Source organism: Lepus europaeus, chromosome 8 (assembly GCF_033115175.1).
Source record: "Lepus europaeus isolate LE1 chromosome 8, mLepTim1.pri, whole genome shotgun sequence".
NCBI lineage: Eukaryota > Metazoa > Chordata > Mammalia > Lagomorpha > Leporidae > Lepus > Lepus europaeus.
The window spans coordinates 108511527-108529929 of record NC_084834.1 but is presented as its reverse complement, the minus strand read 5'-3'; the positions used below and the strand labels follow the sequence as shown (position 1 = coordinate 108529929).

General features: G+C 38.5%; 1 protein-coding gene across 3 annotated transcripts in view; it reads right to left on the bottom strand.

Moving 5' to 3' along the window:
* LOC133765144 (UDP-glucuronosyltransferase 2B13-like) overlaps positions 1–18403 on the bottom strand; it is a 65478-nt gene that overhangs the window by 31226 nt on the left and 15849 nt on the right. For 2 of the 3 annotated variants that reach the window (XM_062198769.1, XM_062198768.1), the window contains 2 exons: positions 3733–4589; positions 543–691 (listed from right to left, as the gene is read on the bottom strand). In XM_062198769.1, coding sequence (XP_062054753.1) covers positions 543–691; positions 3733–4456 — 873 coding nt within the window. In that variant the 5' untranslated portion in view covers positions 4457–4589. The remainder of the gene's footprint in view (positions 1–542; positions 692–3732; positions 4590–18403) is intronic. The other variant, XM_062198770.1, reaches the window with a different exon arrangement.

Genomic DNA, 18403 nt, shown 5'->3' with positions numbered 1-18403 from the left:
TTTTCTCTATGCTGTTCCTATAAGGCAACTGTGCTCAGGAGACACATTTTACACAGGGGACTTTTCTTAAAGTTTCTTATAGTATTGCTCTAGGCAGAGAAAAACTGATAACACTTTTCACACAATTGTTATTACTTGCTCTTCTTTTCTTGTGATTCTTAAGAAGTGTGTTGGAGGCAGAAACTGTGTCCATGTTCTCTCTGACTGTAGTTAGCACTTAAGTCAGAGGTATCAAATCACTTATCAAAATTCCTTGAATGAATGAATGTTTCTTTCTTATTTGTTGAATAGTGAAGGCCTTATTTTAACTGACATTATTTGCAAAGTCTCCCAGATTACTTTCATTATTTCATAACAAAAATGACACTCACATAGCTGTGCTGGTGTAGAAAAACTAGTTTCTATTGGTAGGAACCTATACTCCTATAATCCTTTCCTGTAACATCCTAAGTGTGATTCAAACACTCTTGAGTGAGGAACACAGAATCATTTCTACTTCAAGTGCAAAGCAAACAGAACAAAACCAACCAGAATAGATTTACCTTAGGCAGGGGTTTGGCAGGTCTGCAGTGGAGCCCTCCAATGAAATCAACATTTGGTAAGAGTGGGCGAGGAAACTCCACATCCCAGTAGGTGCGAATGAGCCACATGTCAGCTTTGCCCATTAACTCAGTTAATTTAGTGGGTCTTCCTGAAGGAGAAAAGGAAAACAAAAACTGCAGGATGTTAGAAAACGTAAAGTGAATAGGCCTAGTGATTTTCCCTTTCTTTTTAAGATTTTTTTTTATTTATTTAAAATCAGGGTTACAGAGAGAAAGAGAAGAGAGAGACAGGGAGAGAAAAAAACAGACTATTTCCATCAGCTGGTTCGTTCCCCATATGGCTGCAATGGCTGGGGCTGTACCAGGTTGAAGCCATGAGCCTGGAACTCCATCCAGGTCTCTCATATAGATGTCAGGGGCCCTAGTACTTCACCCACTTTCCGCAGCTTTCCCAGGAGCATTAGCAAGGAAACGCATCAGAAGCAAAGCAGCCGGGACTTGAACTGGGGCTCCTATGAGATACTAGTGCTGCAGGCTGCGGATTAACCTGCTGGGAGACAACACCAGCCCCTGCCAGATGACTTTCAGAAGAGGCTTGAGTAAAGTATAAAGTATTCAAAGCCGTTTTAAAAAGTCTTTATTTATGGAGCTGGCACTGGAGCATAGCAGGTAAAGCCACCACCTTCAGTGCCGGCATCCCATATGGGTGCCAGTTCTAGTCCTGGTTGCTTCACTTCTGATCCAGCTCCCTGCTATGCCCTGGGAAAGTAATAGAAGACAGCCCAAGTCCTTGGGCCCCTGCACCCATGTGAGAGACCCAGAAGAAACTCCTGGATCCTGGCTTCAGATCAGTCCAACTCCAGCCATTGCAGCCAATCGGGGAGTGAACCTGCAGAGGAAAGACACTCTCTCTCTCTCTCTGTCTCTCTGTCTCTCTCTCTGTCTCTCTCTCTCTCTCTCTCTCTGTGTAACTCTGACTTTCAAATAAATAAGTAAATCTTTAAAAAAGTACTATTCTTGGGGCTGGCGCTGTGGTGCAGCAGGTTAACGCCCTGTCCTGAAGCGCTGGCATCCCAAATGGGCACCAGTTCTAATCCTGACTGCTCCTCTTCCAATCCAGCTCTCTGCTATGGCCTGGGAAAGCAGTAGAAGTTGGCCCAGGTCCTTGAGCCCCTGCACCCATGTGGGAGACCTGGAAGAAGCTCCTGCTCCTGGCTTCGGATCTGCACAGCTCTGGCTGTTGCAACCATCTGGGGAATGAACCATTGGGTGAAAGACCTCTCTCTCTCTCTCACTCTCTCTCTCTGCCTCTCCTCTCTGTGTAACTCTGACTTTCAAATAAACAAATAAAAATCTTAAAAAAAGTACTATTCTTTAAAAAAGTATTTAATGAAATCAATATATGTAATATATATGTGTATGTCAATATATAAAATATAATATACAAACATATATATTTATATATAATAAGCACATTTTGAGAAGACACTACATCTGTAACTCACCTCAGTATATTCACTATCATAAACAATTTTCAAACTAAGCCAGTATGCATTTAAGCAGGTATTAATTTTCTCTATAAAGCTACAAAAGTGATAAAAGTATATGATCTAACAATTCCAATAGTAAGTGTGTGTGTGTATATATACATGAAATCTTCATATATGTTTATTCATATACATATATATATATATATGAATGGGAAATGAAATCAATCTCTCAAAGTGACATCTACACTCCTTTCTTTATTGCAGCACTATTCACAATAGCCAAGAAATGTAAATAGCTTAAAAGTCCATCCATTGATGACTAAAGAAAGAAAATATGGCATACCTACACTATGAGATACTTAGCCACGAAAAGGTTGAAATCTTGTCATTTGCAACAGTATGAATGGATCTGGGGGTCCTTATATTAAGTGATATAAGCCAAGCCCAGAATGACAAGTATCTCAGTATCTCACTCCTATATAGGGTCTAAAATATATGAGCTCACAGAAATTATAAATATAATAAAGCTAACCAGAGACTGGGAGAGCAGAAGGGAGGAATGGAAAAGGCTGATTAATATGTCCTGAATTATAGTTGCATAGGAATAAAAAACTTGTGTGCTTAATTACACATAGCATGATGATAGATAACATTAACAGCTAACATTTATATAAGTTCCTAAATTTATATATGTGAAATGTATGAAACTTGCATAACAAATAAAATTTAAAATTTAGTGAAAAAAATGTGGATCACTAGAAAGCTCAAATTATAGGCTTACTGTTTGGGATAGAGACACTACATCTCCCAATTGTGAAAGAATTCATTAGGTAGTGTGATAAAAATAATATAAAATTTAAAATAAGTAAACTATTTACCATGAGAGGAAACAAACTTCTCAATACTATGTAGATAGCTATGTTAGCTCTTTTTTTTTTGAATATTCATTTATTTATTTGAGAGAGTTACAGAGAGAGAGGAGAGGCAGAGAGAGAGTCTTCCATCTGATGGTTCACTTCCCAATTGGCCACAAAGGCCAGAGCTGCACCAATCCTAAGCCAAGAGCCAGGAGCTTCTTCCAGGTCTCTCACATGGGTGCAGGGGCCCAAGGATCTAGGCCATCTTCTACTGTTTTCTCAGGCCATAGCAGAGAGCTGGATTGGAAGTGGAGCAGCCGGGTCTTGAACCAGCCTCCATATGGGATGTTGGCGGCTCAGGGCATTAACACATTGCACCACAGCACCAGCCTCAATATGTTTGCTCTTAAAACTGTATATATGAAATACATGAAATCTGTTCCTTTTATATAGATAAAACAAACTTTAAAAAGAAAGAAATGCATAGTTTATTTCCTAGACTACATGTCTACATTCATCGTGGCACTCAGACTAAAAATCACTGTTCTTCAAGATGAAACAAGGAGTATAATGAAATGGACATGTGATTGCTTAGAGACATGTGATTGCTTTATTGTGCAGGTTTATGACTTGGAGTGTCCTGTGTGAGTGAAAGTTATCAGCTTCTAACTGACCTAAAATCTTAGCTTTTCTGTCGCGCTTTGAGTTTGTTAGATTATTTTACCTGTTTATTTCATCATTATATTTTTTCAAGACAAGTTTCCCTGATTTGATAAGCATACCAGCTCAGGTCCAAAGTACAAGAAGTCAGGCTAGTCAATATCCATTGAAAACAACACTTACCTAGAACTTCACTGTAAAATTGATCCCATTTCTTCTCATTAAAATTTTGGAACCAAAAGTCAAAATAAAGCACATACAACATATTTTTTACCCTCTCCATGAATGTCATCTTATCAGTTAATTGTGACATAATAACAGGAACATAGGAAGGGGGAAACAGAAGTCCTCCACTGTACTTTTCATATGTATAGCCAAGAAAGACACGGTGCGTATACAAAAAGGGAACTTCAAGTAGCTCAGCCAGCAGCTCACCACAGGGCCACAGGGCATCGGCAAGAATGACATCAAACCTCGATTCTTTCAGTTTTGTCACAAGTGTCTTGTTCAAAACTGCATCTCTACAGATATTTTCAGAAAAATCTGATTCTTCCATTGACATTTCTTGAAGTTTTGAAAAGTATTTCCAAGATGGATACTTAGCCAATTCCAGAACAATGTTCATGAGTTCGTTCGTGAAAAGCATCTCATACTCATCTTTGGATATTGATGTAGGAAAAGTCTCAAATTTAATACCAGGAGATTTGTTGGGATCAAGTAGAACAGAAGGTGAAGGTTTGAGAACAGTCACCTCATGTCCCCTCTGGGCGAGCTCATCCAGGATGGTCTTTATATTGATCCAATGACTGTAATCCACTGGCCACACCAGCACCTTTCCACATCTCCCAGAGCTGAAGTAACAGCTCAGCTGAAGCAACAGAAGAACCAAAATCCACTTCATAGACATCCTGGTTAAAGGCAAAGTTTCCCTTCAAACTCTTGCTGCCTCTGCTCTTGGATATATGCAAGGAGAACTATCATGTAGTTAAAATATAACTCGTCCAGGTCAAAGTATTCATGCCTATGAACAATCAGAGTACCTGTATGACAAATAGAAAAAAAAAAGCATTTGGCCTCATAGTTTAATGGGTGTGTGTAATGACACCTTTATTATTACAAGTGGGTTCATGGAGTTAAGAATTGATGACTTAGCATGTACATTTCACTTATGTAAAATTTTTTCAAATAGTTTCAATAACAATGATACATTGCTTGTGTCTATAATCCTGTTGGCACAGAACTAGAAATAAAATAATAATGCGCCTGAATCAACATGTCCAGGGTATGACAAAGGCTTCTCTTTTTTGAAAATCTTTTGTTGACATATTAGTCATAAACCATAAAATTCACTTATTTTCATGATATAATTCAATAGTTTGTAGTGCATTCTCAATTTTTTTTTTAAATTAAACTTTTATTTAATGAATATAAATTTCCAAAGTACAGCTTATGGGTTACAATGGCTTCCCCCTCCCAAAACTTCCCTCCCACCCTCAACCCTCCCCTTTCCCACTCCCTCTCCCCTTCCAATCACATCATGATTCATTTTCAATTCTCTTTATATACAGAAGATCAGTTTAGTATATATTAAGTAACGATTTCAACAGTTTGCCATCACATAGCAACACAAAGTGAAAAAAAATACTGTTGGAGTACTAGTTACAGCATTAAATCACAGTGTACAACACATTAAAGACAGAGATCCTACATAATATTTTTTAAAAAAATAATTAATTTTCTATGCCATTTCCAATTTAACACCAGGGTTTTTTTTTTTTTTTCATTTCCAATTATCTTTATATACAGAAGATCGATTCAGTATATAATTAGTAAAGATCACATCAGTTTGTACCCACGCAGAAACACAAAGTGTAAAGTACTATTTGAGTACTAGTTATAGCATCACTGCACATTAGACAACACATTAAGGACAGATCCCACATGGGATGTAAGTACACAGTGACTCCTGTTGCTGACTTAACAATTTGACACTCCTGTTCATGGTGTCAGTAATCTCCCTAGGCTCTAGTCATGAGTTGCCAGGGCTATGGAAGCCTTTAGAGTTCGCTGACTTTGTATTAACATTTATGACCTACTTTGGTGTGGCCATGTTCTCAGTTTATTGAGTGTGAAACAAGAAGTGGAATTTCTGAGTTAGATGATAAGTGTATTTAACCTTTGAACAATTGAACTTTTTACAAAGTAGCTGTGCTATTTTCCATTCTGTAATGTATGAGGTTGTCAATTTCTTCACATACTGGACATGTCTTATTTCATGGTTTTTTTTTATTATTATAGCCATGCTAGTTAGGATAAAGTAGTATATCTTTGTGGTTTTGGCTTAATATTTGATGATATTGAATATTTTTATGTGTTTTTGGCCATATGAATATCTTTCTTAGAGAGATGACTTCAGATCCTTTGGTCATATTATGATTGGATTATTTTTACTCATACTGAAATTTTATCTTCCTTTTTTTATATTCATGATTCAAATCTACTATCAGATATATGATTTGCAAATATATTGTTCACATTTGAAGCCTGTCTATTCACTTTTGTTCTTTTCTTTCCCTCTTCAATATTAATACCTAAAATTTTATATGTTATGGTGTACAATTTGCAATTGAGATATATATTTAAAATGTATATTGATTAAATACTGATAGCATATCGATCATCTCATTCATTTACTATTTCTTTGAAGTGAGAACATGAAAATAGCCATTTTCTATGTTGACATAAACAGTACCTTATTGTTAACTCCAGTCATGCCATAGTTCTAGAGGACACCAGAGTTCATTTTCCTATTGTGCAAGAGAACACCAGAGTTTATTTTTCTTATCTGTCACTTTGTACCCATTGCCCAACCCCTTCTGATCCTTCCCTCCTCTATTGTCTCAGTAGTCTGTGGTGGTATCAGTTCTATTCTCTACTTCTTTAAATCAACTCTTTTTTTAGATTCCGTATCAACTTAGGTCATACAATTTCTTTCTGTGTCTGATTCATTTTGTTTAATGTAACTTCTTCAGGTTTTCATATGCTGTCAAGTGATAGTATTTCTTTTCTATCTTTTCTCTTTTTTCCCTCCCTTCCTCTCTTCCTTCCTTCCTTCCTTCCCTCCTTCCCTCCTTCTGTCCTTCCCTCCTTCCCTGCATTTCTTCTCCTTCTCCTTCTTCTTGCTGAATAGTATGCCATTGTTTACATGTATTACTTTTTCATTATATACACTTTCAATATTGGGCATTTAGAGCAATTCTAAACCTTGAGTACTGAATAATTCTGTACTAAACATGGAAGTGTAGCCATATTTTTGATGTACTGATTTCATTTCCTTTGGGCGTATACTCAAAAGATATATTGTTGGAATATATACAATTTTCTATTTTTAAACTTTTGATGGACCTATGTACTGTTTTCCATAATGATTAAACTGATGTTCTTTCTTATGTGTATGTGTTCCCATTTTCTTCACATTCACACAAAGACTGGCTATCATTTGTCTTTTTGATAATAGCCATTCTAATAATTAATGATGCTGATGATTTTTTCAGATTCCTGTTAGCCACCCAGCTATCCCACTTGGTAAGAAGGGTCTATAGGTGGTGTGTTGCAGCAAAATCCCAAGGAGAAGAGAGCAAAGTGTGGGCTGAACTCTTTAGACATGGCAATGTAGTGTTGTGGATCATCTGGCACTACCCCAAGCTAGACTCAGATCTTGTGATGGCTGCAGATTACTTCAGAAGAAATTAATTTAGATACTTGTTGCATTTGTGGGGAGAGCTTAGGAGTTCTTTTTACCTTTTTCCCACTAAGGAAAATTTCTCCTGCCTGGATGTTTATCTCTTGAAAGACGGGACAGTGTATGTTTTGATTAATTCCCTCTTTTATAAGACCATGATTTGTTTCTATGTTCTGTGACCTCTCAGCCGTTCTCCCACTGCACCCTGGCACTGAGCTTCTCAAGATGGGCTGCTGGGGTGTTTGTAGAAGCTACAGGAGAGTGAGCAGGGCTGTTTGTGTACATCACAGAAGGCTGAACATTTTAAACCACTGCTGGTTGACTGCATGGTTACTTTGCAGATCCATGGGAGGGTGCGCATTTTCACCTGTGTGACTCATAGGGTCAAGGCATCTCAGTGCTGGTGACAGCCACTTTTAAAGCAATTCTCAGAAACTGAAGATCATTTATAAATGAAGTAGAATACCAGCAGTGATTCCTTTGATTTGGTCCTTTGTTGTTCAGGGAATGTACCATGGACCTCTTGCTAGACATGTTGTTCAAGTTTACCCTTACATGGCATTTCTCTGATGTATAAACATTTTCTTTTATGACTCTACTGTCTAATATATGCAGATATTACAGAGAAATTCTAGGGAAAAATCTTTCCTAGCCTCTTCTGGAATGGTGAGAATATCCATAAACTAGGTCCCAAGTGAAATAAGAATACCTGGTGAAATTAATTTTAAATGCTTGGTTATTTGTTACTTATTTAAAAGAAAGATAAAGAATGGGAGCAACATTAAGATCTTCCAAAACACTCTCATCCCAGGTAACATGAACAGGTGCTAGTCTCTCCACTCAGAGTAGAAACATCTAAGAATTAATATGTCAAGGGAAAGAGACTTCACCAAGTCTAATACACACTGAACAAATAACTAACAAATACAGTTCATGAAATTAATACATCCCATATCCAGAGTTTCTGTCATCTGTTATTTAAAAAGTACAAAATTATCAAACCGGTAAAAATTTTAGAAGCCATATGAAAAAACAGAAAAGTATGATGGGATGAGTTGTTGGGCTTCAGAGGCTGATCAGATATCAAGAATGGCAGACTCTTTTTTTTTAAATATCTTTTTATTTGAAAGGCAGAGTGGACAAGAAAGGTACATACATAAACACACACACAGAGAGAAAGAGAGAGAGAGACAGAGACAGAGACAGAGCCAGACAGAGAAATCTTCCACCAGCTGATTTATTCCCCCAAATGATTTTCAATGGCTAGGGTTGGACCAGGATGAAGCCAGGAGCCAGGCACTCCATTCAGCTCTCCCACCTGGTAACAAGGTGTAAGTATTTGGGCCATCTTCTACTTTATCAGGTAGAACTGTATTTGTGGTACTCTGATATGGGATACTGGCATCAAAGGTGGCAGCTTAACCCACTGCATCACAACACTAATACTGAGCATGGCAGATTTTCATGAAAATAATGTATCAGGATTCTAATTGGGCAAAATCGCACTTAATTTGGACAATGCAGACAGGAATGTTAAGATACTCAATGCAGATGGGAGCGATTTGAGAAAAAGCCATAGGTGTTTGGTCAAAGAAAAATCTTCACCACTAGTATAGAATGGCTGTATTTCATCTCTTGCATAAATACTCACATGCACAAAACACATATGCACACCAGCACATTGAACACAATAAAGAAAATTGATCTCATATATTAATATCATATATCTCCTTCCAAACAAACTAAATGAGCAGATCTTTTTTTTAAACCTTTTATTTAATGAATATAAATTTCCAAAGTACAGCTTATGGATTACAATGGCTCCCCCCCCCATAACTTCCCTCCCACCCGCAACCCTCCCCTTTCCCGCTCTCTCTCCCCTTCCATTCACATCAAGATTCATTTTCAATTCTCTTTATATACAGAAAATCAGTTTACTATATATAAATAAAGATTTCAACAGTTTGCCCTCACATAGCAACACAAAGTGAAAAATACTGTTGGAGTACTAGTTATAGCATTAAATCACAGTGTACAGCACATTAAGGACAGAGATCCTACATGATATTTTTTTTAAAAAAAATTGATTAATTTTCTATGTAATTTCCAATTTAACATCAAGTGTTTTTTTTTTCATTTTCAATTATCTTTATATACAGGATTCAGTATATACTAAGTAAAGACTTCATCAGTTTGCCCCCACACAGAAACACAAAGTGTAAAAATACTGTTTCAGTACTAGTTATAGCATTACTTCACATTGGAAAACCCATTTAGGACAGATCCCACATGGGACGTAAATACACAGTGACTCTTGATGTTGATTTAACAATTTAACACTCTTGTTTATGGCGTCAGTAATCTCCCTAGGCTCTAGTCATGAGTTGCTGAGGCTATGGAAGCCTTTAGGGATCGCCGACTTCTATCTTATTCCGACAGGGTCATAGTCAAAGTGGAAGTTCTCTCCTCCCTTCAGAGAAAGGTACCTCCTACTTTGATGGCCCCGTTCTTTCCACTGGGATCTCACTCACAGAGATCTTTCCTTTAGGTTTTTTTTTTTTTTTTTCCCAGAGTGTCTTGGCTTCCCATGCCTACAATACTCTCATAGGCTCTTCAGCCAGATCCGAATGCCTTAAGGGCTGATTCTGAGGCCAGAGTGTTGTTTAGGACATCTGCCATTCTATGAGTCTGCTGTATATCCCGCTTCCCATGTTGGATCGTTCTCTCCTTTTTTTTTTTACTCTATCGGTTACTATTAGCAGACACTAGTCTTGTTTGTGTAATCCCTTTGACTCTTAGACATATCAGTGTGATCAGCTGTGAACTGAAATTGATCACATGGACTAGTGAGATGGCATTGGTACATGCCACCTTGATGGGATTGTATTGAAATCCCCTGACACGTTTCTAACTCCAGCATTTGGGGCAAGTCCGATTGAGCATGCCCCAAATTGTACATCTCCTTCCTCTCTTTTTCCCACTCTTATATTTAATGTGGATCACTTTTCAGTTAAAATTTAAACACCTAAGAATAATTGTGTGTTAATTACAGAGTTCAACCAATAGTACTAGAACAAAAAAATGCTAAAATGGATAAAGTATTACATTGTACAGCAAAAGTCAGCACAAGAGCTGATCAAGTTACTGTTTCTCATAGTGTCCATTTCATTTCCACAGGTTTCCCCTTTGGTGCTCAGTTAGTTGTCACTGATAAGGGAGAACAAATGATACTTGTCCCTTTGGGACTGTCTTAATTCACTCAGCATGATGTTTTCCAGATTCCTCCATCTTGTTGCAAATGACTGCGTTTCATTGTTTTGGACTGCTGTATAGCATTCTATGGAGTACATGTGCCATAATTTCTTTATCCAGTCTACTGTTGATGGGCATTTGGGTTGGTTCCAGGTCTTAGCTATTGTGAATTGAGCTGCAATAAACATTAATGTGCAGATGGCTTTTTTATTAGCCAAATTAATTTCCTTTGGGTAAATTCCAAGGAGTGGGATGGCTGGGTTGTATGGTAGGGTTATGTTCAGGTTTCTGAGGAATCTCCAGACTGACTTCCATAGTGGCTTAACCAGTTTGCATTCCCACCAACAGTGGGTTAGTGTCCCTTTTTTCCTACATCCTCTCCAGCATCTATTGTTGGTAGATTTCTGAATGTGAGCCATTCTCACCAGTGTGAAGTGAAACCTCATTGTGGTTTTGATTTGCATTTCCCTGATTGCTAGTGATCTTGAACATTTTTTCATGTGTCTGTTGGCTATTTGGATTTCCTCTTTGGAAAGATGTCTATTGAGGTCCTTTTCCCATCTCTTAAGTGTGTTGTTTGTTTTGATGTTGTGGAGTCTCTTGATTTCTTTGTAGATTCTGGTTATCAACCCTTTATCTGTTGAGTAGTTTGCAAATATTTTTTCCCATTCTGTCAGTTTCCTATTCACTTTCCTGACTCTTTCTTTTCAAGTACAGAAACTTCTCAATTTGATGCAATCCCAATAGTTAATTTTGGTTTTGACTGCCTGTGCTCCTGGGGTATTTTCCAAGAAGTCTTTGCCTGTACCTATATCTTGCAGGGTTTCTCCAATGCTCCCTAAATAATTTGATAGTGTCAGGTTGTAGATTTAAGTCTTTAATCCATGTTGAGTGAATTTTTGTGTAAGGTGAAAGGTAGGGGTCTTGCTTTATGCTTCTGCATGTGGAAATCCAGTTTTCCAAGCACCATTTATTGAATAGACTGTCCTTACTCCAGTGATTGGTTTTAGATCCTTGGTCAAATATAAGTTGGCTGTAGATGTTTGGATTGATTTCTGGTGTTTCTATTCTGTTCCTTTGGTCTATCCATCTGTTTCTGTACCAGTACCATGCTGCTTTGATAACAATTGCCTTGTAGTATGTCCTGAGATCTGGTATTGTGATGCCTCCGGCTTTGTTTTTGTTGTATAAGATTGCTTTAGCTATTCGAGGTCACCTGTGTCTCCATATGAATTTCAGCATTATATTTTCCAGATCTGAGAAGAATGTCTTTGGTATTTTCAATGGTATTGCATTAATCTGTAAATTGCTTTTGGGAGAATGGACATTTTGATGATATTGATCTTCCAATCCATGAGCATTGAAGATTTCTACATTTTTTGGTATCCTCTTCTATTTATTTCTTTAAGGTTTTGTAATTTTCATCGTAGAGATCTTTAATGTCCTTGATTAAGTTTATTCCAAGGTATTTGATTGTTTTTGTAGCTATTCTGAATGGGATTGAACTTAGAAGTTCTTCCTCAGCCATGGCATTGCCTGTGTATACAAAGGCTGTTGATTTTTGTGCACTGATTTTATATCCTGCTACTTTGCCAAACTCTTCGATGAGTTCCAGCAGTCTCTTAGTAGAGTTCTTTGGGGCCTCCAAATAAAGAATCATACCGTCTGCAAAGAGGGATAGTTTGATTTTTTCCCTCCCAATTTTTAGCCCTTTAATGTCTTTTTCTTCCCTGATAGCTCTGGCTAAGACTTCCAGAACTATATTGAATAGCAGTGGTGAGAGTGGGCATCCCTGTCTGGTACCCGATCTCAGTGGAAATGCTTCCAACTTTTCCCCTTTCAATAGGATGTTGGCCGTGTGTTTTTCATATAATGCTTTGATTGTATTGAGGAATGTTCCTTCTATACCCAGTTTGCTTAGGGTTGTCATCATGAAAGGGTGTTTTATTTTATCAAATGCTTTCTCTGTGTCTATTGAGAGAATCATATGGTTTTTCTTCTGCAGTCTGTTAATGTGGTTTATTACGTTGATTGTTTTGCAAACACTGAACCATCCCTGCACACCAGGGATAAATCCCACTTGGTCTGGGTGGATGATCTTTCTAATGTGATGTTGCATTCTATTGGCCAGCATTTTATTGAGGATTTTTGCATCTATGTTCATCAGGGATATTGGTCTATAATTCTCTTTCAATGCTGCATCTTTTTCCGGCTTGGGAATGCAGGTGATTCTGGCTTCATAGAAAGAATTTGGGAGGATTCCCTCTTTTTCGATTGTTCTGAATAGTTTGAGGAGAATGGGAGTTAATTCTTCTTTAAATGTCTGGTAGAATTCAGCAGTGAATCCACCTGGTCCTGGGCTTTTCTTTGTTGGGAGGGCCTTTATTACTGTTTCAATTTCTGTCTCAGTTATGGGTCTGTTTAGATTTTCTATGTCTTCCTGGCTGAATTTAGGTAGGTTGCATGTGTCCAGGAATCTATCCATTTCTGATAGATTTCCCTGTTTGCTGGCATACAAGTCCTTGTAGTAATTTCAGATTATTATTCTTTTTATTTCTGTGGTGTCTGTTGTTACGTTTCTTTTTTCATCTGATTTTATTGATTTGGGTCTTTTCTCTTATTTTTTTAGTTAATTGGGCCAGTGGGGTATTAATTTTGTTTATTTTTTCAAAAAACCAGCTCCTCGTTTGGCTGATTTTTTGTAATTTTTTTTTGATTCAATCTTGTTGATTTCTTCTCTGATTTTAATTATTTCTCTTCTCCTACTAGCTTTGGGTCTGGTTTGCTGCAGATTTTCTAGATCCTTGAGATTACTTGAAAGCTCATCTATTTGGTGCCTTTCCAATTTCTTGATGTAGGCACCTGTTGCTATATTCTTTCCTCTTAACACTGCTTTTGCTGTATCCCATAGGTTTTGGTATGATGTGCTGTTATCCCCATTTACTTCCAGAAAATTTTTGATTTCTCTTTTAATTTCTTCTATGACACATTGTTCATTCAGGAGCATGTTATTCAGTCTCCATGTGTTTACACGTGCTCTAGGGATTCCTGAGTTGCTAATTTCCAACTTTATTCCTTTATTGTATGAGAAGCTGCATGGTATGATTCTAATTCTTTTGAATATGCTGAGACTTGCTTTATGGCCTAGTATGTAGTCAATCCTAGAGAAGGTTCCATGTACTGCTGAGAAGAATGTAAATGCTTTCTGTGTAGGATGAAAAGTTCTGTAGGTATCTGTTAGGTCCATCTGAGCTATATGTTGTTTAAATCTACTGTCTCCTTGTTGATCTTCTGTCCTGTTGATCTGTCTATCTCTGAGAGTGGAGTATTGAAGTCCCTCAGTACTATTGTATTGGGGTCTAAGTCTCCCTTTAAGTCCCTTAACAAGTCTTTTAAATAAACCAGTGCCCTGTAATTAGGTGCATATACATTGATAATCGTTATATCTTCCTGTTGAATGGATCCCTTAATCATTATATAGTGCCCCTCTTTGTCTCTCCTAACAGTTTTTGTGGTAAAATTTATGTTATTAAGTTGGCTACGCCTGCTTTTTTTTCATTTCTGTTGGCATGGTATATCTTTTTCCAGCCTTTCACTTTCAGTCTGTGTGCATCTTTGTTAGAAAGATGTATTTCTTGTAAGCAGTAAATAGATGGGTATTGTTCCTTAATCCAGTCAGCCAATCGGTGTCTTTTAACGGGACTGTTCAGGCCTTTAACATTTTATGTGACTATCGATAAGTAGTAACTTTGCCCTGCATTTTCCAAAGATATTTTCTAACATATGCTTTGAGTTTTCTGTGATCTTTTGCTGTGAGGTTTCCTTCCTTTACCTTCTTTCATATTGATGACCGTGTTTATGTGTTTCTGCGTGTAACACATCTTTAAGCATCTTTTGCAGGGCTGGATGAGTGGCGCCAAATTCTTTCAATTTCTGTTTGCTGTGAAAGGTCTTTATTTCACCTTCATTCACAAATGAGAGCTTTGCAGGATATAATATTCTGGGCTGGCAGTTTTTCTCTCTTAGTTCTTGGGCTATATCTCGCCATTCCCTCCTAGCCTGTAGGGTTTCTGATGAGAAGTCTGCTGTGAGTCTAATTGGAGATCCTCTGAGAGTAATCTGGCGTTTCTCTCTTGCACATTTTAGGATCTTTTCTTTATGTTTCACTGTGGTGAGTTTGATTAAATGTGTTGTGGTGAGGATCTCTTTTGGTCATGTTTATTAGGGGTTCTATGAGTTTCCTGTACTAAGATGTCTCTGTCCTTCTCCAAACCTGGGAAATTTTCTGCTAGTATCTCTCTCAGAAGGCCTTCTAATCCTTTCTCACTCTCCATGCCTTCAGGAACTCCTAGAACCCGAATGTTAGGTTTTTTATTAGTATCCTGTAGCTTCCCGACAATATTTTTTAGATTTCTAATTTCCTCTTCTTTTCTTTGGTTTGACTGTATACTTTCCTGTGCTGTGTCTTTGAAGTCCGATATTCTCTCTTCTACTTCACCCATTCTGTTTTTAAGGTTCTCTAATGTGTTTGTCATTTGATCTATTGAATTCTTCATTTCATTATGGTTTCTCGTCACTATCAAGTTTCTTGTTCTACTAGTTGTTTTATTTCATTTTGATTCCTCCTTTTTTTAATTAAACTTTTATTTAATGAATATAAATTTCCAAATTACAGCTTATGGGTTACAATGGCTTCCCCCTCCCAAAACTTCCCTCCTTAATATTTCGTTTTCACGAGAGAGATTTTCTATCTTGTCCATTAAGGATTTCTGTAGTTCAAGAATTTTTTTTTGAGAACTTCTTAATGTTCTTATCAATTTTTTGAGATCTGCTTCTTGCATTTCTTCTATCTCATCATCTTCATAATCTTGAATTGGGGTGTCTTGTTCATTTGGAGGCATCATAGTGTCTTTCTTGCTCTTGTTACCTTGATTTCTATGTTTGTTTGTCATCTTGGAGGTGTTCTTTGTTTCCTTCACTGTGGTGTTTTTTCTCATTATACTATGACTCTAGATTAAGTGGACTGTCTGCTTTTGATGGATCCTTAGAGGCTATGATGGGTGTGGCCAGAGAGCTCTGTTTGGTTCTTCAGGGTTAAGGGTGTGCCCAAGGAGACTCACCCAGATTGTTCTCTGGCTAGCTCACGCGCTCTCTTTTTTTTTAGACTCAGTTGGGAAGTAATTCCACACAGCTCACCGGGTTGCCTAGCTTACAAGTTTGTTTTACATATGTAAAATGGCACCTGCTCTTTGTCTTGCTCGGCTTTGTAAGGTGAGTGGAGAGAGAGGCTAGTGACCCTGCTGGTTCACCCTATTTATTTGCTTTTTTTTCTCTCTTCCAGTCAGCCTGGTGCACTTTCCCCAGTGGGACCTCAGGCCTCATTCTGCCTTTCCCTGCCAATGTCTCGGGTTACTGAGAGGTCCCTGCCTCACCTCTCATTCCAGCACTGGTGCTCAAATTCTGCGGCTGGGCTTCTGTGGATGGGCTTCTTCAGTTCCCCACTCTCGCGGCTCCACTCCAGCAGCACGGTTCGGCTCGGCGGTGGGCGACCTTGCTCTCCCCGTAGGTCTTCTGTGTCACATCCACTATATCTGGAAGAGTTTCCTCTGCAGTTTTTTTTTTTTTTCTGAGTCTCTTCCTGAGGCTACAGTAACTCTACTTTTGTTAAACTATCTTTCTCTGGACTGTTGGTGTGTGCCCTCACTCTTCCGCCATCTTTGCTCAGCCCCTGCTGATTCTGAGCAGATCTTTTAAGAAATAATCACTACTGAAGACAGTAAGGAAGTTCTTAGAAAAATCTAAAATAGATTTATAATATAGCAGTTGATCTTCTGGATGTTTATGCAAAACAGTTGACTGTAGGACCTTGAGGACATGTTTATACAAGCATGATTTTTGCAATCTTTTTTTCTGTTATGTTTTATTTATAGATTAGAAAGGGAGAGTAACACAGATGCAGAGAGAGGCAGAGATAGGCAGAGAGAGAGGGAGAGATCTGCCATCTTCCCACAGCGGCCAGAGATACACTATAACAAGAACATAAATAGGTCTCAATAAATTTAAATGGTTGATATCATAAAGTAAGTTCTACAGTCATAACAGAATGACATTAATGAAGGAATTTTGGAAAATTCAGAGTTCAATCAAAATTTAATAACATACTTTAAAGGAACTAGTGCATCAAAGAAAAACATCAAAAGGGTTATTAAACCATTTAATGGTGGGTTGGTGTTGTGACACAGTGGGTAAAGCCACTGCCTGTGATGCCAGCATCTTATATGGGTTCTGGTTTGTGGTCCGGATGCTCCATTTCTGGTCTTGCTCCCTGTCAATGGCCTAAGAAAATCAGCAAAAGATAATTCACATGCTTGGGCCCTTGCCACCCATGTGGGAGACCTGGATAAATCGCCTGCTCCTGGCTTTAGCCTGCCTCACCCTTGAGTATTGAGGCATCTGGGTAGTGAAACAGCAGTTGGAAGATCTTTTTCTCTCTCTCCCTCTCTCTCTCATTCTGTGTATGTGTGTGTGTGTGTGTATACTTCTGACTTTCAAACAAGTAAACAAATTTAAAAAAACATTTTTCTGTAATAGCATAGAGAAAATAAGAACTTAAATAATAATCTCATAGCTAGATTCACTTCGCCATCAGCGAAGTATACAGTAAGTAGAAAAAACCTCCCTTTCAGACCAAAGGGAAAGAAAGTTTTAAAGTGAGAATATAATTTTCCTCATGGGCATTGTCTACCTTAGAAAAACTACTACAGAACATGCCTGTGACTATAGACTTGTAGTTCAGGCCACCGAAGATTAGAGATGGGACACGGGCACTCCCTTGACTTGCATCCTCTGGTCTGCTTTAACACAAACCAGGAGGAAAAGAAAGCTAGGCATCAGAAGCAATGGGTGGCAGGCCTATTAATGGCTGATCTGTACAGTGATCTGCCCTCAGGGAGACCCAACAGGCCAGTCCACTGCAGTGGCTTTCAATGTGGTAAGCCTGGGCTTCAGCAGAAGTCAGCTTGTGAAGAGCCCTGGCAGCTCTGCCAAGAGTTGGATCACTGCAAATGGACCTGCCCTGGAGTCGAAGGATGCCCAGGTCAGAGCCACAGATCTTATTGGCTCTAAGCTGAAAAGCCCTTCACTCAGCCCAACTTCCAAAGTGACCACTGCAGCTGAGGGGATGGTCAAGTAGGGTCAGCAACATTGCAGGCAGAACTGTAAATTTCTTGTTAGATATGCCCCCTGCCTTTACCTGGCCAGCTCTCCTCCCAGCCCAGCCAAGTAATGAAAGTCAACAGAGTGCCTTCCTCTAGGATATGCCCCATGTGAAGAGATAGATAGTTCTGGGCCTCTTAACTTACAAGGCCTAAAGCCCACCAGATTATTATCAAGCCCCTTCTGTCAGGTTCTATTTGCCTCTCAATCAGAAAACTTAATTGTAGCTTAGACAGCACCTTTCTTAGCTCCTCTAATAATGACTGTGTACTTTGTTCTAGGCCCTGTCTAGTGCACTTGGGCCTCATTCCTTTGTAATCATAACCTCTACTCTACCACCAATGGCTCTACTCCCAACCTGTGTGTACTGATGGTCCTCTTCCCCACTTAATGCTGTATAATTGTTCAAACCTGGTAAATGCCACTCTTAGGATCATTGGTTACTATCCTCACTCTGTCTTTTATGACCTTGTCTAAATATGATCAGAGTCAGTAAACTTGGAAGGCTTCCATAGCCTTGGCAACTCATGACGAGAGCCTAGGGTGGTTACTGGTGCCATAAACTAGAGTGTCAATTTGTTGGGTCAACAACAGGAGCCACTGTGCACTTGCTCCTCATGAGGGATCTCTGTCCTTAATGTGCTG